This window comes from Pan troglodytes, chromosome 9, assembly GCF_028858775.2.
Source record: "Pan troglodytes isolate AG18354 chromosome 9, NHGRI_mPanTro3-v2.0_pri, whole genome shotgun sequence".
NCBI lineage: Eukaryota > Metazoa > Chordata > Mammalia > Primates > Hominidae > Pan > Pan troglodytes.
Genome location: NC_072407.2, coordinates 35,076,065 through 35,101,671, shown reverse-complemented (window position 1 = coordinate 35,101,671; position 25,607 = coordinate 35,076,065). Strand labels below are relative to the sequence as shown.

The 25,607-nt window shown below is 35.9% G+C and overlaps 1 protein-coding gene across 12 annotated transcripts in view; it reads left to right on the top strand.

Annotated features, from left to right (window-relative positions):
* Positions 1–25,607, top strand: part of DCDC1 (doublecortin domain containing 1) — a 490,806-nt gene that overhangs the window by 267,539 nt on the left and 197,660 nt on the right. For all 12 annotated transcript variants that reach the window (XM_009460183.4, XM_016920610.3, XM_016920609.3 and 9 more), the window contains 3 exons: positions 6,128–6,262; positions 8,800–8,918; positions 22,397–22,457. In XM_009460183.4, coding sequence (XP_009458458.2) covers positions 6,128–6,262; positions 8,800–8,918; positions 22,397–22,457 — 315 coding nt within the window. The remainder of the gene's footprint in view (positions 1–6,127; positions 6,263–8,799; positions 8,919–22,396; positions 22,458–25,607) is intronic.

The following is a 25,607-nucleotide window of genomic DNA, read 5'->3' as shown; positions in this document are numbered from 1 at the left end:
TGTTCCTAAGCACTAATGCAAAGTCTTGAATGTAGGGCAAATGCACAATACATAGTTGATGAATGGATTTTTTTGTTTGCTTGTTTAGCCATAACCTAGCTTTCAAGGCTGAATATTCTCTAATATGGTCTTTGTCTGTTAGCCAAGCCAGATTGTTATTTGTTTTTTTTCTGAAAGCACTCCATGATTTCTGTTGTTATGCCCATGTGGACCTCGTTGACTAGAATTCCACCTTTCTTTGTCACCACACCCAGCCTTCTCTGTCACCCTTGTGCCATATCCTAGCACAGAGTTTGGCATGTTCAATAAAGGCTATTAAAATCCTGTCCGTAAGCTGGGTGCAGTGGCTCATGCCTGTAATCCAAGAACTTTGGGAGGCCAAGGCAGGCGGATCAGGAGGTCAGGAGATTGAGACCATCCTGGCCAACATGGTGAAACCCCATCTCTACTGAAAATACAAAAATTAGCTGGGTGTGGTGGTGCATGCCTGTGGTCCCAGCTACTTGGGAGGCTGAGGCAGGAGAATCGCTTGAACCCGGGAAGCAGAGGTTGTAGTGAGCCGAGATTGCGCCACTGCACTCCAGCCTGGCAACCGAGCGAGACTCTGTCTCAAAAAAAAAAAAACAAAAAACCCTGCCCATCATTGTAGCCCTATCTGATTTGTGACTGCTTCATGAAATCCTTCTGTACCCCAACCCCATTTCCAAACCAGATATGACGTTTCCCTTCTGCGCCATTTACAATGACGTTGAACTAGATGCTGTTCCTCTTACAACTTCTTGCATGGCTCAAAATCAACTAAGCTCCAAGTTTGAGCATATTTCAGGCTACATCAGCGTAGATGGGGGAGAATGGTAGGCTCTGTTGGGGATGTTAGGATCAGATCATGAAGGGTCTTAATTCAATATTAGGGAATTCTGGTTTTTCTGTAGAAAGCAAGGAGCCATTGAAAATATTTGAACAGAGGCAAGATGTAATCTGATCTTCATATTAGGAAGATAACTCAGGAGGTCCTTGTCTTATCCTCCCTGCTAGATTGAAAATTTCTCAAAGGCAAAGGGCATCCTGATCATCCCTGTCTCTGCTGCAATATCTAGATATTCAGTTAGCTGACCTGAATTGAATTTAATAGTCGATTAACTAATTCAACAGAGACCAACTCAAACCTAAAAACAATTGGATAGCAAAGAGATATCAGAGAAAAGGACCTCAAAGGAGGCTTTTCTCTTTGCTTTTATGTCAAAGTGGGTTAACTATAACAAGATAAATCTATTTTCTAAAATGTTGAAAAATGAGAGAATAACAGTCCACAGTTATTTTATCATTATTAAATGGTTCTAATGATTTAGTGAAAATGAGAAAACACTCATCATAAGTAAATGTTTATATGCTATGGCATTTTTAGTTTTTAAAAATTTTAGTTCAACAAAAATAGTACTGTAAGAAAGCAAAAATTTGATAAATTGGCTAGTAAAGAGAAGCTTTCAAAGACAAACAGCTCTTCCATAGCTGTGAAGCCTTTAAAATCCTTTTGGAAAAATGTCTCCAATTATTTACAGAGTGGTTATCAGTGCATTGGGAATAGTAATTTAATAACCTGAAAAGGAGCACCTTTAAAGATGGATTCAGGCAGAGGTGATGGATATCTATAGGGCATTTTATTGTAGAATCTTGCTGCTCATTGGGGTAAAGAACACACTAAGAGGATTACAACAGGGGTTGAGAGAAGGGAAGCAAAAGCCGATATTCTTGATGCATATGTTTTAAAATTGGCTTGAGATAGAGATATCAGTGCCCAGCCCCTGACTGTTCTTTTAAATTTCCTATTGACAAGTAGAACCTTTCCTACAGAGAAAAATTTGGATCATATAATCCCCATTTGTAATGTGGGAGTCAGATATAACCCTGACAATTACAACCTGTTGCTCTTTTATCCATTTCAAAAACAGATTTGGAATCTACTACACATTGACAATTTGGCGAATACATTTTTCAGCATCTCTCTATTGTTACTTAAATTGGCAACATTTTTAGATTGACTCAGTTTAAGGGCAGTCAAACTAGATGTTTCCATGAAATGGATGAGATTTAAACTTCATGGTAGTTAATATCAAATGAGATATTTCATGAGGAGAATAGCTTTAGGAATGCCTGGTTATGGGAAAATATAGCAGAAAAATGGACTCCAGTGTTTGGCAGGTCATATATTCTGCCAGAATCAAAAGGAAACTTATTTTAATTCTAGCCTTTCAGTACATGGCTTCACAGACATCAGCAGGACATTAGTGACAACTTTCTGTATGGAAACGGCAAGAAAAACATCAAATTATAATTTTGAAATTATGGTATACTTGTTACAATTTAGCTTGTAAATTCAGTAGTTATGGATGCTAGTAGAATGCATTCATAATTACTGAAGTACTGTATTATTCTGGCATTATTCTTTTTGTCATAAAGGAGGCTGGGAAACGACAAACAACTCTTTGCTGTTCTATTTCTTTGGAGAGCAAGTCATTGAAAAATGATATTTTGTATAAATTATTTATATACTGAAGCAAATACAAAATACTAGTTAAAATTTTTAATGGATTGCCATTAGCATAGGATACGGGACTTGACTTAAAAGCCCAAGTCCTTCTCTTATTTTCAGACCAATTAGATCTTAGATACTTTGCCTTGTTTGACTGCATAATTTTGCCTTGCTGATATTTTCTACTCTCAACTCTTTCCATTTGTTGGCCTTAGAAGTAGGTGGACTGGTCAGCTATAAAGTTAGAGCATAGAAACAATAAGAGAGAACAGAAATTACATGAGGGAAGAGATTGTATAACATTTTCTTTAATTAGCTGTGATTTTGACTTATGTGTAAAATTATTCAAATTGACCCTAAATGCATTATCAAAAGCGAACATCATGTAAAATTTCTTTGCAATAGAATAAACAATTTGTTCAAATGAGGGTTGTGCTCTATGAACTTCTTTCAAGAAACATTTCATTGTCTTGTGTGCTGTTTCTTAGTAAATGTGCAAGAGAAGATCATAAGTGGTTCTTTTCTTATTTTGAATTTGCACAAGAATATTGAAGGCTACTCCACCTTCATTAGCTATTTGGGAAAAATAACTAAACAAGTTTTAACTGGCCCAGCATGTGTATGCATTGCTTTATCATTGACTGCTTCTACATCAGCACAGTTTATTCAGACAACAAAATTATAATGGTCACATAAAGGACCTATATGTGTAAGTGTTTAAAAGAATAAAAGAGAATTGTTTTGATTCTCAATAAGACTTAAAAATGTTTTTAATGACATATATGATAGTATGCATTTAGACACCAGTCTCAATCTAAATGTTCTTAAACACATACGCGCATGCATGTGTGTACACGGGCGCACGCGCACACACACACACACACACATACATATGGCATATTATGTTGTGGATTGTCAGAGCACTTTTTTTTCTTAAATCCCAACTTTCATAGTCCTTAACTTCCCACCCTTGTTTGGTCTAAAGCTAAGCTATCAAATTAATTTAAAAAGTGAAGTCACAGAAGAAAAATGTAATGGCCATAGTCAGTTTTAAGCGTATCAGAACTCCAGACTTGGCAGGATTTTTTTTTTTAATAACGCAATATAAAGCTGGGTTAGTGGGCCTTGCTGTGTCTGTTCTATGTAGAATCGCTTGGGAACTGTCCAGCAAAATATCTCTTGAAGAACAGCATGGTGTTAATACTGGGTGCCAGCCCAAGGCAGAGACAAAGGACCCCTTCACTCTTCACCAATAAGCCAACTGTTAAAAGATTAAACCATGTTGTGGAGATAACAAGAATATAGGCGCTGGCAGCAGGTGCTGTACAAAGAAGCAGTTGGCTGTATGGTTCTTCTGTCTGACTAATTTCAGTCAAAACAATCTTCTGCCCAGTTGCAGAGGGGAGTTTTGAGTGTGATGGCAACTTGGAGTTAGGAAGTTGAGTAACACTGCTACTTTAAATGCTGAGTCCTGTGGCGAATGGATTAGTACAATGTAGTTTATCATTGTTCAGAAACTGTGGGGATTCCCCTCCAGAATCCAGGCACTGTAAGCACTGTAAGTCAAATCTGCTTAGGTGGTGGTGTTGCTGTATTTTTTAAAATTTCATTTTCACATATAGGAGTCTTATGACGTTTTCTTCTCTTGAGAAGTGACTTTCATTATAGAATAATTACCACATATATTAGTTTTATCCTTATGATAGTACACACTTGTAAAATTTTTCCTTTTAAATCATCATTGAATTTGTGCATTAAAAAAATAATTTGCTACTCAACAAATATCTAGCATTAGCATAGATGTAGAATGGACGTTTTAGTGTTAGGAAATAAATTGTTATTGAAGCAACATCATTTATTGGGTTTTAAATATAAATTGGCATATTCCTATAAGCATACACAAATAAATATTGGTACTAAAAAACCTGGAATAATTACTCAGTGAAAGTGATCGTATAATTTAGGAGATAAAGTTTATTAAGTATGAAGTAATAGAATTCCTACAAGTGATGTGAGTGCCTAATAATTTGACAATTAGGTCTAAGTGAGCAATGCTAGAAGGTGCACAACACCTTTGGCATATGTAATCTGATAAGGAACACAGGAGATGTGGGTGCAGTGTCTCCCCCTTCAGTACCCCCTATCCATCCCCACAACTATCTCTAAAGTCTCAGCTCATATTTCTTTATTCTTAGGAGATTGTGTGAACTCCCAGCTATTTTCCCTGTCTTTGATGTCTTCATTCTACAATCTGTTATCCTCTACCCTTACCAGATCAACCTTACTAAAATCTGCTGTTAGCAAGATATGTTTGATCATTAAAAAGTCAGGAAACAACAGATGCTGGAGAGGATATGGAGAAATAGGAACACTTTTACACTGTTGGTGGGAGTGTAAATTAGTTCAACCATTGTGGAAGACAGTGTGGCGATTCCTCAAGGATCTAGAACCAGAAATGCCATTGACCCAGCAATCCCATTACTGAGTATATACCCAAAGGATTATAAATCATTCTGCTATAAAGAAACATGCACATGTATGTTTATTGTGACACTATTCACAATAGCAAAGACTTGGAACCAACCCAAATGCCCATCAATGATAGACTGGATAAAGAAAATGTGGCACATATACACCATGGAATACTATGCAACCATAAAAAAGTTCATGTCCTTTGCAGGGACATGGATGAAGCTGGAAACCATCATTCTCAGCAAACTAACACAAGAACGGAAAACCAAACACCACATGTTCTCACTCATAAGTGGGAGTTGAACAATGAGAACAAAGGGACACAGGGAGGGGAACATCACACACCAGGGCCTGTCAGTGGGTGGGGAGCTAGGGAAGGGATAGCATTAGGAGAAATACCTAATGTAGGTGACGGGTTGATGGGTGTAGCAAACCACCATGGCACGTGTATACCTATGTAACAAACCTGTTTGTTCTGCACATGTACCCCAGAACTTAAAGTATAAAAAAAAAAAGAAGGCTTTCACTGGCTCCCTACTGTCCACCTGACTCCGTAGCTTTGCACTTGACACTTTCTACAGTTTGGACAAATTTACTTTTTGAGTCTACCTGCAGATCCTAAGACACGTTGATTAAGCTTCCTTGCCTTTACTTGGAATACCTTTTTATTCTTTATTACTCCTGTCAAACTGTCCCCATCCTTCAAGGCCTGCTTTACATGTTAACTTCTTTCAAGATGCTCCACCTTTAGGTTACTCCAGCAGAAATGAGCGTACCATTTTTTCATGCCTATAATAACACTATTTAATCATTCATGTGGAGCTTAACATGAAAGGCAGGTGGGGAGAGAGAGAGAAGTTGCCTCTACTCTGTTGTATGTTTCTTTGGGTCAGTAAAAAATATTTTATAATATTCCACACCACACAGCATAGGGTCTTGCATAATAGAGTTGGTGCTCAACAAATATTGATTGAATTGAATTAAAGGGGATTGAATGCTACTTTTTGAAAAGAGGTATCAATCAGAATAAATAATGTTCTAGGATAACTTATTTTGGGTAAGTGTGTTAAGGAGTTTAACTCTTAGACTATGAGTTAAAAATGCATACTTCTTCTTATGATACAGGTAGATCCCAATATTGTCCTTCATGCCTCTGTTTCCATTGGAAAGTGGAGTTTCTCAGGCAGTGAAGCAAGCAGCAGGAGTCAAATAGCGCCATCGATCCTGTGGCCTGTAGCCAGTGTGTGGCTGATCACCAAGGTACCTAAGAGTGTCTGCTTTTGCTGAGTGACCTCCCCTTGCTTGCTGGCTCACCACACTCGCTGGCACCTGGTGCTCTCATGCACATGAGCATACAAGTGAAAGCGTGATAAATTGTTGGCTGTTATAAATGCCATCTCTGCCGTTGGTATTGCCTAGCCCACGGGACTTCTGTAGATTCTCAAATGAGCATTCAGTTCACTATCAGACACGCTGCTGATTAGTTTATACCTCACAGTGTATTTAAACCAAGCATAGAATTTGTTTGTAGTCCACAGACTCATCATTTTCATGAGATTTGTCTGAATGTGCTTCTACTCCTAGATCTTCATTTTGAGTTTTACCCCTCAGCTTTCCTGAGCCTGGTAGATTACCAACATATACCAACTTTGCATATTGTCTTAGCAAGGACGTAGTTTTAAAAGAAATCCCTGAGTATAAACATGAACAGTGCCTAACACATTTTGTTCCTGTGTGTTGGTAATATTTAATATTTTTCGCTTTATTATTGTACTATTGTATATGACTTATAGAAGAACATAAAATTGTCCTTTCCTTTCATCTTACTACTGTAGTACATTTTGTAAATATGTATTTATGTTGAGAAGAGATGATGCAGTTCACAATTATCTTTCCTGTATCTCCGTTTGTCCTGTCATCACAGATGATTTTGCTACTACTTAGCACTCCTGTGAATGCGAAGTCACCCAATGAAGTTTGCTGGGAGGAGGGAAGATTGACACTATTTTCGCAAATGAAATTTTGGGTTGCCCTTAGCTATTGTTCTTTAAAAGTTAAAAACAAACATATAGAATAATTAAGACACAAAGGTACTAAGACATATTATTTATTTCATATATCACAGCATAGTAAGTTTACATGAGCTTTTCCTGAAATCTGGATTTCCAGCTGGAGTCTATGTTAACTATTTGCCCTTTTTACATGGTATTTTGTTTCTGATTTAATAATAATAACATCTCCACTTAGTTGAATACTGTATGTCAGACATTACATTAGGTACTTTATTCACATTCATTATTTCATTTAATGTTACAAGAACTGTGCAGATTTTTATTATGCAGCTGAAGAAACTGAGGTTAGTAATAGCAGAAGAAAGATTCTTGGTCTCTTTGACTTCAGAACTTTCATTGTGATATAAAACACTCCTCTATATTTGACTCACCTGTGAGCATAATGGAAGTGTTTTAGTCCCAGCACTGCCACTGAATAACTATATGACAGCAGACAAGTCACACATGGTATCTAGGCCTTAGTGTTCTATCAAAAAGAGTTGGACCAGTTGCTATGGAAGGTCCATTCTCAGATCCCATATTCTTTCATTTCATGGTATCTGTTTCTAGAATTTCATGATAGCAGAAAACATGTACTTGTCTAAAATCTCCTAAAAATAATTGGAATGCCTACCAAAAAAGTATAGTTTTGGAGTTATTAAATAATTGAAATCTCTTGTGTGACATTGGGAAAGTTACTTAGCTGCATTGAACTACTGTTTTCTCTTCTATAAATGACGTTAGTCTTACCTGCTTTGCACAGTTGCTGTGAAGATGAAATGAGAAAGCATACGTGATGTTCAGGCATGGTGTCTGGTATACAGAAAGTGCTTAATAAATGATGGCTGCCTTTCCTCACCCTAAGCAGTTCTTTTTTCTGTATAGACAAGCATGATCAAACAAGGATTTCATTCAGTACTTACTAAAACCAATTTTTTTTAGAAATATTTTTCGTAAGTCATCAGTCATCATCATGTTTCTTTTCCACACTGCAAACACATGAGAAATAAAGTATATGCTAAAAAGGAAACAATTTTGAAAATCCTTTAAGATTGAACTCTCTCTTCCTGTTTTAAAAATAAATCTTTTTACCTATTAAGAGAGAATTTTACGTGCCATAAATCTCCAGTAGATGTAGACAAATTTCTCTGTGGTTGTCACTTATAAAAAATGTTGTGTTGACTCACTAAGTAAGAAAATGGTTAAATGGCCCTTCAAGCAATATTCCCCTTTAATTTCCTTGGCAGAAAATCCTAACATTTAAAACAAAAGCAGTTCACAAACCACCTTAAAATGTTTAACCCATGATATTTAGACCCAGAGTAAAACTTTAAATTGATACAAAGGTTAAGGATTTGTTTCAGTCTTTTCAGTTCACTGCACAATTTTTTTTCTGTGCATACATATTTCCGGTAAGCTCTGTAGTTATAACTACAGCAAGTGACACGTGATGGACCCCAAATTGCTGCACTGTGAAATATGCACAGAAAAAAAAAGACAAATGAAGATATCAAGGTCTGTTTTATTTCGCGCTGAACTGTAAAATGCCACCCTTGTTGGACAGAAGATTACTGATTCTGAGCAGGGCTCGCTGACTGCTAAGTTGTGGGTAGTGTTTCACTTTCAGCAACTGTTAATATCCAGGGTTATCCAGGCATAATGACCTCACTATTTGTGACACATTGTTGAATTTTCTGGTTCTTTTAACTTATTTAGACCTTTCTCCCCCTCTCTATTCATTGGAAGACTGGAATGATCCTGAGCCGAGCGATAACTCAGGGCTGCCTGGCTATTGGTCATCCTATCAGAGTCAAGGCTGCTGAGGGAACATCACTAGAAGGATATAAATTAATCTTACAGAAAAGGTAATGCTTATAAATTATTTAGCTCAAGATAATAAATGCTAATTTCAAGAATTCTGAGCAGTTCAATTGTGATGCCTCCTGGTTTGGATTGAATATTCATTCAATGTTTAAATTTGTGTTCATAATAACAATATTAATTTCTGAATCCAAAGTAAGCTTGAAAATGTATGCCACTTAGTTTGGTAGTGTTTTAAAGATATTTTAAAAGGTGAAATGTTGGCCTTCAACATGTATCTATGTCGTAGACAAACTGCTGCTTTACTCTATAATTATCAGAACTCATTTCTTTATATCCATTTTGATTGTTAATTAACAAACTTAAATTTTTGTGTATATTCTTAACCTTTTTCCATCTTCTGAATATAAAATATTGAACTGTGAAAGAATAATCACAGAGACCAAAAAATGCTGGCTTGTAAGGGACTGTAAGTGTCCTTCTTATTTGTTTTTTTCTGATTTAGGAAGATATAATAAAGGAAAGCAGATTGAGGAAGAAAGTTGATTTATCTCCAAGAGTCTCAAAATATTGTTTTCTAGTCACTTTCTTTTTTCTTGGTCTTTTGTTTTGATGTTTTGTTTTCACTTAGTGTTGAAAAAAACAATTTCTATCGTACCTCAGGACTTAAAAAGCCATTACCAACTACTTCTGGCTAGATAGGTGCTTAGGATGTGCTTAGGCTGCAATCATCAGAGAAGTTGATCCAGCCGTAAATACAGAAGGGAAGTTTTCTCTAACTTGCAAAGCAGATATAAGGGTATCATGTAATGATTAAGAATGTGATCTACAGACTCAAATTCCCAGGTATAGATCCAGGCTTCACTGCTTACTCTAACAACAAACTGTCTAAGCCAGATGCTATTCTAATGTCCTTAAATTTCATTGTCAAATTTTATCCTTACAACAATCTGATAGGGTAGGTATCATTATTATCTTTACAGGTGAGGATATTGAGGTACAGAGAAGTTAATCACCTGCTCAAGGCCATACCTACTAAGTGGTTTGGCAGGAAGGCAAACCCAAGCAGTCAGGCCCTATAACCTGAAAGTAGACACTTAGCCACAACACTACACTGTCAGTCAGTTAAAGTCCAGTCAGACAATTGCCAGTGAGTGCCAAGTGTGGTAGCAGATACCTTAGTGGATGAGCAGGGTACATCACTTGAAAAACTCAGGCAGATGGGAAAGGAAGATGTTAGCTTGGTGTTATGCAAACTCTCCAGTGCTAATAGAGTCCTAAACACATGGTTCCTAAGTAGTGGCAGACAACCCTAAAGCAAGTCTCAGTTTGGTATGGAACTGTACGCAGACTGGGTAATAAGATTTCTGAAGCAAAATGAGTTCTGTAAACTAGAGACACATTGAGCATGAACTTGCAATGTCAATGCCAATGCCAATGCGAAACTATGGAACAGGGAGCCAGAGATGCTTGAGCTCATTTAGTCCACAGTTATACTAAAGAGAAAAATCAATCAATTGTAACTGACCCAAAAATGACACAGATGATAGAATTACTGGATGGGACATTAAAACAGCTGTTTTAACTGTATTCTGTATATTCAAGAAGCTAGAGGAAAGATTGAACATGTTAACTAAATACATGGAAGATATAAAAGAACTCAAATTTCAAAAGATTAAAACTACAATATATGAGACAAAAAATATACTAAACATGGCTAATGCCAGATTAGACAATGTGGAAGAAAATAGCAGTGAACTTGAGAAGATAACAAAACTATTCACAAGGAAAACCGGAGAGAAAACAAATACTTCAAAAAAAAAAAAAAAAAGAACATAGCATCAGTGAGATGTGAGAAAATTTCATATGGCCCAATTTCTGAGTATTTGTAGTCTCTGACAGGTTAAAGCAAGGAAAAGAAAAATATTGGAGGAAATAGTGTCTGAAGAATTTCTATGTGCAAAATTGAGAGCTATAACCCACTGATCCAAGGAACTCAACAAATTCCAAGCACAAGAAGCATGAAGAGACAAAACCAAGGCACATTGTCATAGAATTGTTTAAAATTAGTGATAAAGAGAAAATCTTAAAAGCAGAGAGAACAGGCGTATTATGTACAAGAGGAGCTAAAATAAAGCTGACAGCAGATTTCTTGTTGGTAACAATGCAAGTAAGAAGACAGTGGAAGAACATCTTTAAAATACTAAAAGAGGAGGTGGGGAGGAACCCGTTAATATAGAAAACTTTCCCCAGTGAAAATGTCTTTCAAAAATTAAGGCAATATAAAGACCTTAAGATATTCACAAACTGAAGAACTCATCACCAGCAGATCTTCATGACAAGCAATGTTAGAGGAAGTCCTTCAGACAGAAGTAAAATGATACCAGATGGAAATATAGAGCACTGGCAATGGTGACTATATAGGTAATATAACAATGCTACTAGGCCTGGCATGGTGGCTCATGCCCATAATTCCAGCACTTTGGGATACTGAGGTGGGCAGATCACTTGAGCCCAGGAATTTGAGACCAGCACGGGTGACGTGGTGGAATTCCATCTCTACAAAAAATAGAAAAATTAGTCAGGTTCAGTGAAGGTCTACACCTGTAGTTCCAGCTCCTTGGGAGTTTGAGGCAGGAGGTCGAGGCTATAGTGAGCCATGATTGCACCACTACACTCCAACCTGAGTGACAGAGCAAGCTTGTGTGTCAAAAACAAAACACCCCCAAAACCCCACAGTGCTAATTATTTTTGTCTCTTTAAAAGATAATTGATTGTTTAAAGCAATAGTGATAATAATAATATATTGTGGAGATAATATGTAGAAATAAAATGTGTGATGGAAATAACACAAATGCCACTAGGAGAGAAATGGAAGAAAGATTTTTTATACCATTTGTGAAATGATGTGATATCAAATGAAAGTAGATTATGATAAGTTAAAAATATATAATCACCAAAGCAATCATTAAAATAGTAGAGAGTTATAGCTAACAAGCCAAAAAAGTAAATAAAATGAAATATTAAAAATAATTAATCCAAATCAAGACAAAGAGGAAAAGAGGAACAAAGAACAGAAATAGAAAATAAATAACAAAATGGTAGGCTTAAAGCCACGTGTATCAATAATTGCATTAAATATAAATAATGTAAACACCCCATTTAAAAATCAGACATTATTAGATTAGATAAAAAACAACATCCATCTATATGCTACCTATAAGAAATTAACTTTAAATATAAAGAAACAAATATGTTGAAAGTAAATTCATGAAAAATATATACAATGATAAAATTAATACAAATAAAGTAAGAATGGATATATTAGTATCAGATAAAGTAGACTTCAGTAAAAAGAATATTACTAGGGATAAATAGGGCCATTTGATGATTAAGGGGTTAATTTATCACGAGAACATAACAATTCTAATTTTTTTAAAATGACACAGCTTCAAAATACCTGCAGTGAAAGCTGATAGAATTGCCAGGAAAAAGAGAAACATCTAAAACTCTAGTGAGCAACAATAATACCCTGTTTCATAATTAACAGAACAAGTGAAAAAACCTGTAAGGATATAGATGACTAGAATAACATTACAGACCAACTTTACCTAATTGATATTTATAGAAAAATGCATTCAATAACGGCAGAAGATGCATTTTTTGAAGTACATAGCATGTTAACCAAAATAGTCTATATAATGGCTATGAAACAAGTTTAAATAAGTTTAAGAAAATTCAAGTAATATAGAGTGTTGTTCTCTGATGATAATGGAGTTAAACTAAAATATAGTGGCAAGTTTTCTGCAAAACCCCCAGATATTTGAACACATTTATAACAAACCCATGAATCAAAGAAGGCATCAAAATGGAAATTAGCAAGTATTTTGAACTGAATGAAAATGAAAATACAACATATTAAAATTTATGAAACACTGCTGAGGTTTTCAGAGGGAAAGTTATATAAATGTCTGTGTAAGAAAAGAAGAAAGATATTAAATCAATGACTTCAGCTTCCACTCTAAGAAACTGTAAGAGCCAATCAAACACAAAGTAAGCAGAAGAAATGGGATAATAAAAGAGTGGAAATCAGTAAAATAGAAAAAAAAGAAAACCAATGAAATTAAAAGCTGGATTTTTTTGAAAAGATTAAAAAAAAACTAATAAATCTCTAGTCAGATTGTTCAGATAAAAAGAGAGGACACAAATTACCTGTATCAGCAATGAGAGATATCACGCAGTTATTAAAGGGATGATAAGGGAATATTTTGAACAACCATGTGCCAGTAAATTTGTCGTTTAGGTGGTAAAGACCAATTCCTTTAAAAGACACAAATCACCAATGCCTACTCAAGAAAAAATGGGAAACCTGAATAGTCCTACATCTCTTAAAGAAATGGAGAACCTTCCTACAAAGAAAATTCCAGACCCAGATTACTTCACTAGCTTCACTGGGAAATTCTGCAAACATTTTAGGAAAAATAATACCAATTCTACACAATCCTATCCAGAAAAGAAATAAGAAGGAATACTTTCCATCTGATTCTAGGGGGTCAGCATTATCCTGGTCACAAAACTTAGGAAAAGAAAATCATAGACCAGTATCTCTCATGACTATAAGTGCAAAAAATGATTAACAAAATTTTAGCAAATGGAATACAACAATTTATAAAAAGATGTATCATGAACAAGTGGGGTTTATCCCAGGAGTGCAAGAATAGCTTAAGAATGATTAGCTCTAAATGATCATAGACCTAAATGTAAAACCTAAAACTGTAGGTATCTTAGATGAAAACATAGGAGAAACTATTTGTGACCTTCCATTAGGCAAAACTTTCTCAGATATGACACCAAAAGCATGATCCACAAAAATAAAAATTGACAAGTTACACTTCAACAATATTAAACATTTCTATTCTCTGAAAGACAGTGAATGAAGAGAGAATGAAAAGACAAGCCACACACAAGATGCAAATATTTGCAAATCATATATATTTGCAAAATACATACACACAATTCAAGAAAACATGGGGATAAATGATTTGGAGAGTTACTTTAACAGGGCAGATATACAATTGGCATATGAAAATATGTTCAACACTATTATTCATTAGGGGAATGCCAAATAAACCTACAATGAAGCATCACTACATATTTGTTAGAATGTCTAATCTTTAAAAGATTGACCATACCAGTATTGGTGAGTATGTGGTACAACTAGAACTCTCATAAGTCGTTGGTGGAAATATAAAGTGGTTTAGTTACTTTGGAAAACAGTTGATACTTCCCTAAAATATTAAGCATCCATCTACCTTATGACCCAGCCATTCTACTCCTAGAAATTTATGCAAAGAAAATGAAAGCATACATTCATACGAAGAATGTATACTTTGTTCATGTATAAATGTTCATAGTGGCCAGGCATAGTGGCTCACACCTGTAATCTCAGAACTTTGGGAGGCTGAGGGAGGAGGGAGGGATTGCTTGAGACCAGGAGTTTGAGACCAGCCTGGGCAACATAGTGAGACCCTGTGTCTACAAAAAATTAAAAATTTTTAACTAAAAAATTAAAAATTATCTGAGCATGGTTGTGTGCCCCTGTAGTCTCACCTACTCAGGAGGCTGTGGCAGGAGGATTGTTTGAGCCTGGAAGGTCGATGCAGCAGTGAGCCATGATTGCACCACTGCACTTCTCCCTGAGTGACAGAGCGAGACCCTGTGTCAATCAATCAATCAATCAATCAATCAATCAATGTTCTTAGCAGCTTTATTTCTAAAAGCCTACAGAAAAAAAACTAGAAATAACTCAAATGTCCATCCCATCCATAGGTGAACAGATAATCTATACAATAGAATACCCAGCAATAAAAAGGAATAAACTCTTGATATATTCAACAATGTAGATGAATCTCAAAGTAATTACACTGAAGGAAAGTAGAAAATAAAACAAAAAAAGTACATATTGTTTGATTCAATGTATATATAATTTAGAAAATGCTAACTAATGTAGAGTAATGGAAAGCAGATCAGTGGTTGCCTGAAGATAGGAAGATGGGGAAGGGACAGGAGGGAGAGATTAAAAAAGGGCATAAATAAACTTTAGGAGTGATTCATTTTGCATGACAGATGTGGATATGTTCATTATCCTGATTGTTGTGTTGCTTGCACAGATGTATATATATTTCAAAACTTACCAAATTTTACCCTTTGAATATGTGACTACTAATTGTGCAATACTGTATGTCAATTATTTTTCAATAAAGCTGTTTTTTTAAAAAAAAAAACCTTAAAAACAATTAAGAAAAAATAAAAATGATAAGGAATGACTAAATGGTTACTTTAGAAGGAGACAGTGAGAGAAGGCCTTTCTCAATGGGATAGTTCATCAGTGGCCTAGGTCAAAATGGCAGGTGATTGGAAAGTTATAGATAGCTTGATGGGCATACTCTTCATGCCCAGGACTCTCACTAGGCACACCGGATACTGAAAGTACTGCAACATCTCATCAGCTGATCTGGTCTTAGCCCACTGAGGCTAACTAAGCCCATTACCTCAGTGGGCTAAGACCAGATCAGCTGATGAAATATTGAGGTCTCCTTCTACTCTGGTCAAGATTGTCATGGAATTGAGTGGGTTGAGGCTGAAGACTCAATGTTCTTATTACCTATAGAGGAGAAAGCTTGGGCAAGAAAAGAGATGTTCATGAAACAAGCAAACAAACAAAAATAAGAAAAGATTTTGTTTAATCTAGAAAAGAAGGAAGGAAGAGAGGGAGGGAAGTACTTAAGTTGAAGGCAAGTTGCATTAATACAAAGGCATATCATCCTAATTGTGTAGGGATCCTCCCTCCTGCTCACCTTTTAACTTGCCTTTATCCAAAAAGCGAAATCCAAGGTGGAGCCAAAATAGGAAATTTAGAAAACTGGAAGTTCTCACTGACTATGAAGTTATACTTCATTTTAGAAAGCAGGAAGGACCAAAATTTTTAGAGTTTACCTCACCTCTGGGTAATTTCAAACACATTTATCTTTTCCAGGACATCTAAAATGACTGTGTGACTTGTTTTTTTTAAGATAACCATATTTTATTATAAATAACAATAAATATCTTCATGTGACAGCAATTTCTAGAGATAAAAATTTTCTCTTTTTCTAAGTAGTATTATATGATTTTAACAAAAGCTATGAATCAAGACATAGCCTTTATATGCTAGAAATAATAGAACTAGTACTTAAAGTAGCAACCTGACAACTCACAAAAGAATATTATAAACATATCATGCCTCATTAGTTCAATTATGTCTCATTTGGTGTTAATAATCTTATTCTTATTCAATATAGCAAGTGCTTGTGCGTATTTTCCCTTTTAATATATATATTTTTCTATCTGTGCATCTGACTGTTAATGGATGAAAGGTAAACCAACAATCTCTTTACCAGGTGACCTAAACCATCTCAAAAATCATTTAAAAATGCTATTTTCCAAAAGATATTTTGGACACCTTACAGATAAACTAGTTGAATCGAAGTTATTTTCCAGAGCACCATTCAATATTGATATTGCTTCATTTTTAAGGATTGCAGATATACAGGGTATCTGGACTTTAGTGTTCAACTAAAAAACTAACATAACATCAAACACTTGCACACACATGCACGCACAGAGGAAGATTAGATTATAAAGGTTAAAAACTGTTAACCCATGGATTTTGTTTGGCTTGCATGTTATTACAATTTTTGAATTAGTCGTGAGCCTATAGAAATAGGAAGATTTCACACAAAAGTGACATACTTCTGGCTTTTCTTGAAAAAATCTGAAATGGGTTTTCATTTTTTCAGAAAAAATCTGAAATGGCACTGGATCTGAATTCTGTCATGACACCCATCAGGAAGGAACTGAGTGGTGATGTCCCCTTTAGATGGAACATACATCCTCCAGTTTGCCATGTTCTCCACCGTTCCCTTTGGCAGTCCTCACGCTGGCTCTCACTGCTTCATGAATTTCTAATACCTGTCTGGCCCATAAAGCCTTTTGAATTTGCAAAAGCCCCTACATGTAAAATCAATGGACTAATGGACCTGCCAAAGGAGACCTCTTTTCTATCTTTAGTCTGTACGTTTCTTAAATCAGAATAAATACAGAACTGAATGTTCTATCTTAAAGATGATCCATAAAAGAAGTTTCAGACTTACATGGAACCCTGTCCAATCTCAAGTAATCTTTACCGTCTTTCATATTTCAAGGTTAATTTCTCAGTTATAGCTTTTTGCATCCATTTTTTTTATTGCCATTTAGGTCTTGCTAAAAATGCAGTGACAACTGGCAAACATTACCGGACTAGGTTAAAAACACACACTGCTTTAAGGACACCTTTACATACAATCAGCAAGTGTAGCTGTGTAATGTTAAGGAATAGCAGCAGACAGAAGTTGTATTAACACATATAGGTTACGCCATTAGAAACGTCAACATCAAATAGAAAGTTGTCCATGTGTAATTTCACACTATGTGGATTACTGAATGAACCTTGTCTTTGTTCTTACTATGTTATGAATTATGGACTGGAAATCCCTTTCCCCATCCTCTACATGCATTCTACTTTTGGCCCGGGTAGCATTGATAGACACCAGAGCCATTTGAGGCTGTCTGAGAAAAGAAACTTGTGATCCTGAAGCATGATAATAGCCCTCCATATAGTTACCAGGAAATGATGAATGTGTGAGTGTATAAACACATACAAACAGATATATATATATGTGTAAATGTATTACACACATATATATGTGTAAATGTATTATGCACATATATATGTGTAAATGTATTACACACATATGTTTGTGATGTATAGATATAGATATCTATATCATATCTGTATCTATATCACATATCGATATAGCTGTATGGGTGATATCTATATCTATATTACCTATATAGACATTTACACATATGCATGCTTAATAGGGTTACACTACTTAGCAAGCTTCCCAGGGCAGATCATTCTCAGTTCCCTCACTTATAAAATGAGAACACTTGGAAGTCATATGATTTCAGAGAAGGAAGGATCTGAAGAATGCGTGCTTCAAAATTCTCTTTACTAGTGGTGGTAGAGGTGGTGATAATGGCAGTTGTGATAAGAGTATCATCATTATTAAAAAAAAATTCCAAGGCCACTAGAGACTAAGTGATCTACTAAAGGTCATATGTCTAGTTAACGTTAGATGCAGGACTAGAACTCAAGTCTCTCAACCTTAGTTCAGTGTATGTCATGATATTATGACTGATTCTTGGATGGAATATAGCTCCTCCATTTTCCCTTCCTTTCATTATTGATGTCGTTGTTATTTTTTGTTTTTAAAAAATCTTTTTAGCTTGGTGCTTTTTGATCAAGAAGAGGAAAGTCTATGATATCATTCTCTAAATGAGTCTCATCTGAGCATCATTGTATGTTGGATCTAAATTTGATTTTTCTACATATAAAATGTCTTGAAAAATAGGCAGATACACTTTTGTGTGTAGAAATTTTATTTCTTTAAGAAGTTATTGTAAATTAGAATGATACCTTTTCATCCAGCCTAATGTGGCACTTCATGAGAGATTTGTTTTTTTACAACTTTGGTAAAATTTAGGGACAACATTTATAGATTTAAGTAGACTACCAACAGAAGTGATACTAGTAAGCTCCCAGAGGTTATAGATTATATAAGACTACATGGTTTTAGTAGAATTTTCTAGGAAAAGATATGCCAGAACAGAATTGAAGCTTGATAAAATTTGACAAATGCTAGAAATTTGCATTTCTTTCAGAATTATTTCTTTTCTTTCTTTTTTTTTTTTTTTTGAGATGGAGTTTCACTCTTGTTGCCCAGGCTGGAGTGCAATGGCATGATCTTGGCTCACCGCAACCTCCACCTCCTGGGTTCAAGCGATTCTCCTGTCTCAGCCTCCCGAGTAGCTGGCATTACAGGCATGTGCCACCACACCTGGCTAATTTTTTTGTATTTTTAGTAGAGACGAGGTTTCACCATGTTAGCCAGGATGGTCTCAATCTCCTGACCTCGTGATCCACCCGCCTCGGCCTCCCAAAGTGCTGGGATTACAGGCGTGAGCCACCACGCCCGGCCTTATTTCTTTTTTTCTTAACAAATGTGTAATTTATCTTCTTTAGCCATCTATCAAAAAGATCTTTTAAGTTCCCTAAACAGCCATATATTAAATTTAAAACATTTTCAGATGGCTTTATGATTAATTTTTAGGGTAGTAACATTCTGACACTTTATTCACGTTTTTATTTATTCAAAGATAGCTTTAATATCCTGTTACATGCCAGGCCTTGTGATCAGCTCTGAGGATATACATGGTCTCTGCCCTCACACAGTTGCCAGCTTGGTGGACATCTTTTCTGTTGTATTAGTTTTGAGAGAAGATGCTGTAAGTTCAGAAAGTCGAAACTCAAATCAGCATAATTCATCATCAAGGCAACACCGTAATTCGATTAAAAGACAAAATTCTGAATTTTACAGATTTGTATGGTTAACATCAGTTTATTAATTGCCAATTGCAGATGTCGTATACCTTGAAAAATTATCATTTGCCATTTTATTTATCTCGAAGAAATATACTCACAATAATTTATGAAACAGGAGAGATTGCTTGTAAGCAATGAAGCTGCATTGAGTTATAGCCCTTACAATTAAAATGATCTAAATTTTATCGCAACCCAACACATCTCTATCAAAGCATTACAGCAATCACTCTTTTTTATTATTTTGAAAAGAGTATACTTCTCAGCTTGGGATTGACAGCTTTAAAGACTAGCAATATTGTTTTTGTTATTTCTTCATTCAGGGTTTGAAATATGAACTTTCTCAGTACCTCAGGAGAATTTGTTATAGTATAAAACTGGCGATTATTTTAATACAGTTGTATAAAAACATTATGATTATATCAATATGTATTAAGTTACTGAGATTGTGTCAAATTATAATTAGTGAGACTAAGATGTTGACTCCATTTTCAGTCTTCCACTTAAACAAAATAATTTCCGTTATACTTTTCTGATCTAATTGAGATGTTGAGCTTAAGTCAGACATTATGGGTTCTGGTTCCTATTTGTATAATAACTAGTGCTGTGATTTTGACCAGCTCACTTCATCTCTCTGCATCTCATTTTATTCATCTATAAAATGAGAACTCGACTGGGATAGCCCCTCACTTCCATTCAAATTCTCACAGTCTGTTTTTTCTTGGATAATCATTATTATCATAACCATCATTTTAGTTCTGGACCCCAAGTCAAAATTTAAAAAGCTTCTCTTTTCCTTTATTAATTATAATATAGAAAGATCCTTAGAAAGACAACTTCCCCCGATACCTTCATCACCCTACCTAATGCTGATGTTTTGAGCAACAATTACATTGTCAAAGCCTTAGAATGGGATCCTTAGCTTAGGGGTCAGTTATACCTTGAAAGATATTTTATTTAATATTAAACACTTTTACATAACTATTAGAACTCTTCTTATTTTTCACATCTCTGCCCGCCTCTGCTCCATTCTCATTTCATTTTCCTTTAATGGTGTCATGTTCCTCTTCTTTTCCCAATTTTGACATCTGAGACTCACCCTTGTCTACTCTCTCTAACCTCCACCTCATTTATTCAATCATCAAATCATTTCTCCTTTATAATATTTTTGTAGTTTTCTCTACTTCATACACTTCACTTCTGATATTAGATGTGTTATTTTTGTTTTTTCACATCAAGCAATTCTTCAGTTCTCAGTGGACACCTGCTGTGTGTCCTACAATTCAATTCAGTTCTGCCACTATCTACCAGGAGTTAGCATTAGATCCCACAAGTTAAGGGCTCAGTCCCACAAGACTGCCTTCACTTAAAACACCAGTCACAAGTCCCAGGTTGTCACCTATACTCCTGACCAACCAGCTATATGTCGGGATTCTCATGACCCCCTCGTTGGGTTTGATAATCTGCTAGAATGGCTCACAGAACTCAGAGAAACATTTACTTATGTTTACCAGTTTATTATGAAGGATATGATAAAGGATACACATGAACAGTCAGATGAAGAGGTACACAAGGCAAGGTCTGAAAGTGTCCTGAGGACAGGAGATTCTGTTCCTGTGGAGTTGGGATGCACCACCCTCCTGGCACATGGATGTGTTCACAAACCTAGAAGCTCTCCAAATCCTATATTCTGTTGATTTTTATGGAGGTATGATTGATTATTAACTCATTCTCCAGCTCCTCTTTTCTCCTAAGAGAAGGCACAGGGACACTAAAAGTTCCAGTGTTTGAATCATGACTTGGTCTTTCTGGTGACCAGCCCTCATCCAGGAGCCTTCCAAGAATCCCCTCATTAGGACAAAAGATGCTTCTATCACTCAAGGAATGTCAAGGGAGTTAGAAGCTCTGTGCCCAGAACCCAGCACAGAGACAACATGTTTCTTACTATTTCTAAGTTTAAACATTTGATTTTTCATTTCCTCACTGCCCTCATTATTATAGTACATGGTTTCCAAAGTTTGGCTTATTAACCACACACATAGAAATCCCCAGAATTTTATAATTGGAATAACTTGAAACACCTGTTAATGTAGATTTTTTGGGTGGGGGGTGGGTCCAGACCTTCAGAATCAAAACCTCTGAGGCTAGGATTCTAGACACCTACATTGTTATTAAGCATCCATTTCAACATGCCTATGAATTCTTCATATTCTTTTACATGACTGGATGTAGGCTAAAGACTAATGTGTACTGAACTAGTTTTGGATGGCTGCCTTTACATACTCTGCCCAGATCACATAGCACCTTGCTTTAGAATAGAATAGAGCATTACCTGACACCTCTTATACTCAACCTTTGATGTTTCTGTCAAAACTCAGAGGCAGTAGGAAAAGTCTTGTTTAACATCCTGTTACACTTAATTTAATTCATTTTTGTTCTACCTTTGTAAGATTTCTAAATATTAATGAATACATGATTAGTTAATTTAGGCATAATTAGCTTCATCACATTTTAGGTTTTTCTTACTCAGACTTAGCTGAGAAAATACAATATTCCCTGACAAAATTCTCTAGTTGTTTCAGAATTAGGCACGTGAGGTTCCTAATTTTCCATGGTATCTTTTTTCTTACTATTCTCTTAATCTTTATATTTAATTAAGTCTCTTTCTTTGTCTCATAGAGGATCTTTTTTGCAGGCAGAACTTTCCATAATATTCTCATTGATTGTATTTGTTCTCTAAAATTTTTGATCACTGTTGCTACTGGTAACACACACATGCACATACTTACCCCCCTTAGGGTACCAGAGCATTGTAGGAGGGAAATTGGTTGTCTTAGGGAAAGCTTTAGCTGCTGAGATAAAAGTGATGGTGGCAGAATCTTTGGTAGAGTGTGGGCAGTCCTCCTGCCAGGCTATCTGGAAAATGATCATTTTATTTAAAACCTACAAGTGTTTCTGTGGAGAGAAGATGTCAATCTCTAAATTACATTTTCGTTACAGACATAGTGGAGATGAATCTCAGAAGTGGGTGTTTGGAACTGATGGTTGCATTTATTCAAAGGTAAGGACTTCATAATCCACAGCTTTTATGCCTAAGTTTTTCTATTCCCAGATTCTTATAAAGGGTACTATCTATTGTTTAGAGCAAGAAATGCTCTTTCTGCATATATGACTTCACTCTGTACCTAGAAATTTAGAATTTAACTTAACTCAATAATTTCCTTTAACTTTTTTTTAAATTTTAAAACACATTTTCTAAAGTCAAAAATAATTTTTCCTAATTCATTGCTATAATATTACCCAGCATTTTAGGGCATCAGTTTTCTTCTACATTGAAATGAAGAATTTGGTACTTTGGGAAACTACCAGTATCTACTACTGTTGAACATGTCTAGACAACCCAGCAATTCCCCTACTAGTCATATGCCAACAAATGGTCATATGCTTACATATATTAAGGAAACAATAAATTAATAAAATGTTAATAGCAATACTAATTCTAGTAGCTTCAGAGTTGTGATTACTCAAATGGATGTCAGCAGTAGAAGGGATAAATAAATTGTATTAGACACTGTGTATTCATTGGAATACTATATGGCAGGGTTGGCGAATGTTTTTCTAAAGAGCCAGACACTGGATAATATGTTAATGGATGGATGTGTCTACATTTCAATAAAACTTTATTTACAGAAACAGGTCAAGGTCTGTTTCTCATTTCTAAGACTTCAACAGAATGGGCTTTACTGTCTATATTTCTACTAATGTTCTCATCCCAACCACTTGAGTAATCTCTAAGAAGCTTTAGAGTTTCCCAAGGTGGCAGATGAGAGGATTCTCCAGCATTCCTCACCCACCTGGAAGAAGCAAACCAGTGTGTAGAGATTCACACTGTGAAGTTTTATCCAAGAAGGAAAACAAGCTTAACAGACAAGCAAAAGAAAACCTAGATGCTGGGAAACAGAAGGTGGTCAGGCAGCCTGCTTGGTGGGGTCTAGCTGAAAATGGCAAGTGAATCCCCAATATGGGAGAGGGAGAGTGAGTTCCTCTGTGATCTACCTCCCCCTGGGGAATCCAGGACACAGAAGAGCACCTTGAGCCTCCCAAGCCCTGGATATCACACTGGGACACTGTGTGAGAAAGAATGACACTGGAAAGTATATCACCCATTTTCCTAGACACGGACACCAATAAGAGGATCTGAAAACCAATACAGAAATCCAAACATAAATCCAGGATTAATGAGAAATTTATCAAGGACATCTATATCTCCAAATAAACAGCAGTTGGGCATGGTGACTCATACCTGTAATTCTAGCACTTTGGGAGGCCAAGGCAGGATTGCTTGAGCCCAGGAGTTTGAGGCCAGCATGGGCAACATGGCAAGATCCCAGCTCTACAAAATTTAAAAATTAGCCAGTCCTGGTGGTGCATGCCTGTGATCCCAGCTACTCAGAAGGCTGAGGTGGGAGGATTGCTTGAGTCCAGGAGGTCAAGGCTGCAGTGAGCTGTGTTCATGCCACTACGCTCCAGCCTGGGTGACAAAGTGAGATCTTGCCTCAAAAAATAAAAATTAAATTAAATTAAATTAAGTAAACAGAACAACTGGAAATAAAATTTTCATTGAAAGAATTACAAAATGCATTTGAGAGCTTCAACAATAGCCTAGATCAAGAAGAAGAAAGAATCTCAGAACTTGAACACAGGTCTTTGGAATTAATCCAGTCAAACAAAAATAAAGAAAAAAAAGAATAAAAAAGAATGAATGGGGCCAGGTGCAGTGGCTCACACCTGTACTCCCAGCACTTTGGGAGACTGAGGCAGGTGGATCACATGAGGTCTGGAGTTTGAGACCAGCCTGACCAACATGGAGAAACCCCGTCTCTACTAAAAATACAAAATTAGCCGGGCGTGGTGGCACATGCCTGTAATCCCAGCTACTGGGGAGGCTGAGGCAGGAGAATCACTTGAACCCAGGAGGCGGAGGTTGTGGTGAGTCAAGATCGCGCCATTACACTCCAGCACTCCAGCCTGGGCAACAAGAGCGAAACTCTGTCTCAAAAAAAAAAAAAAAAAAAGAATGAATGGGCCAGGCATGGTGATTCACACCTGTAATCTGAGCACTTTGAGAGTCCCCCACAGGGGGCTAATGTCTAGAATTTACAAGGAACTCAGCAGCAGCATAAGCCAAAACAGATAACTCTATTAAAAAGTGGGTGAAGGACATGATAGACATTTTTCAAAAGAAGACATACAAATGGCCAACAAGGGTATAAAAAATGCTTAACATCACTAATCATCAGAGAACTGCAAAATTAAAACAAGATACTTGTTACACTAGTTAGAATGGCTGTTATGAAGAAGACAAAAATAACAGATATTGACTAGGATGCAAAGAAAAGGGATCACTTATACACTCTTGGTGGAAATGTAAATTATTATAGTGCAACTTGTATAGAAAGCAATATGGAGATTTCTCAGAGAACTTAAGATAGAACTACCATTTCATCCAGCAATCCCACTACTGGATATCTACCCAAAGGAAAAGAAATCATTATATCAAAAAGATACATGCACTCATGTGTTTATCATAGTACTATTCACAATAGCAAAGATATGGAATCAACCTAAGGTTCTATCAGTGAACAAATAGACAAGAAAATGTGGTATATATACACAGTGGAATATTATTCAGCTGTTAAAAAGAATGAAATAATATATTTTGCTGCAACATGGATGCAACTGACAGAGACCATTAAGTGATACAACTCAGAAAAAGAAAGACAAAACCCATATGTTCTTACTTATAGGTGGAAGCTAAATAATGTGTACACATGGACATAGAGTGTAGAATGATAGATATTGGAGACTCAGAAGGGTGAGAGGATGGATAATGAGAAATTACTTAATGGATGCAATATATATCATTCAAGTGATGGATGCACTAAAAGCCCAGACTCCACCACTATGTAATATAGCCATGTAACAAAATTGCACTTGTGCTTCTTAAATGTATACAAATAATAGTAATTATAAAAAAATTTAGGCTCTGTCTACAGCTCTTCACTTCAGAGTCATCACCAGAGTCACCCTTTATGATCCATTCATGGTAATATAGGCTTTGTCTATCCTGCTTTTTCAAACTCTCACAGCCTCTGTTCATTACCCGGTTCCAAAGCTACTTCCACATTTTTAAGCATTTGTTATAACAACA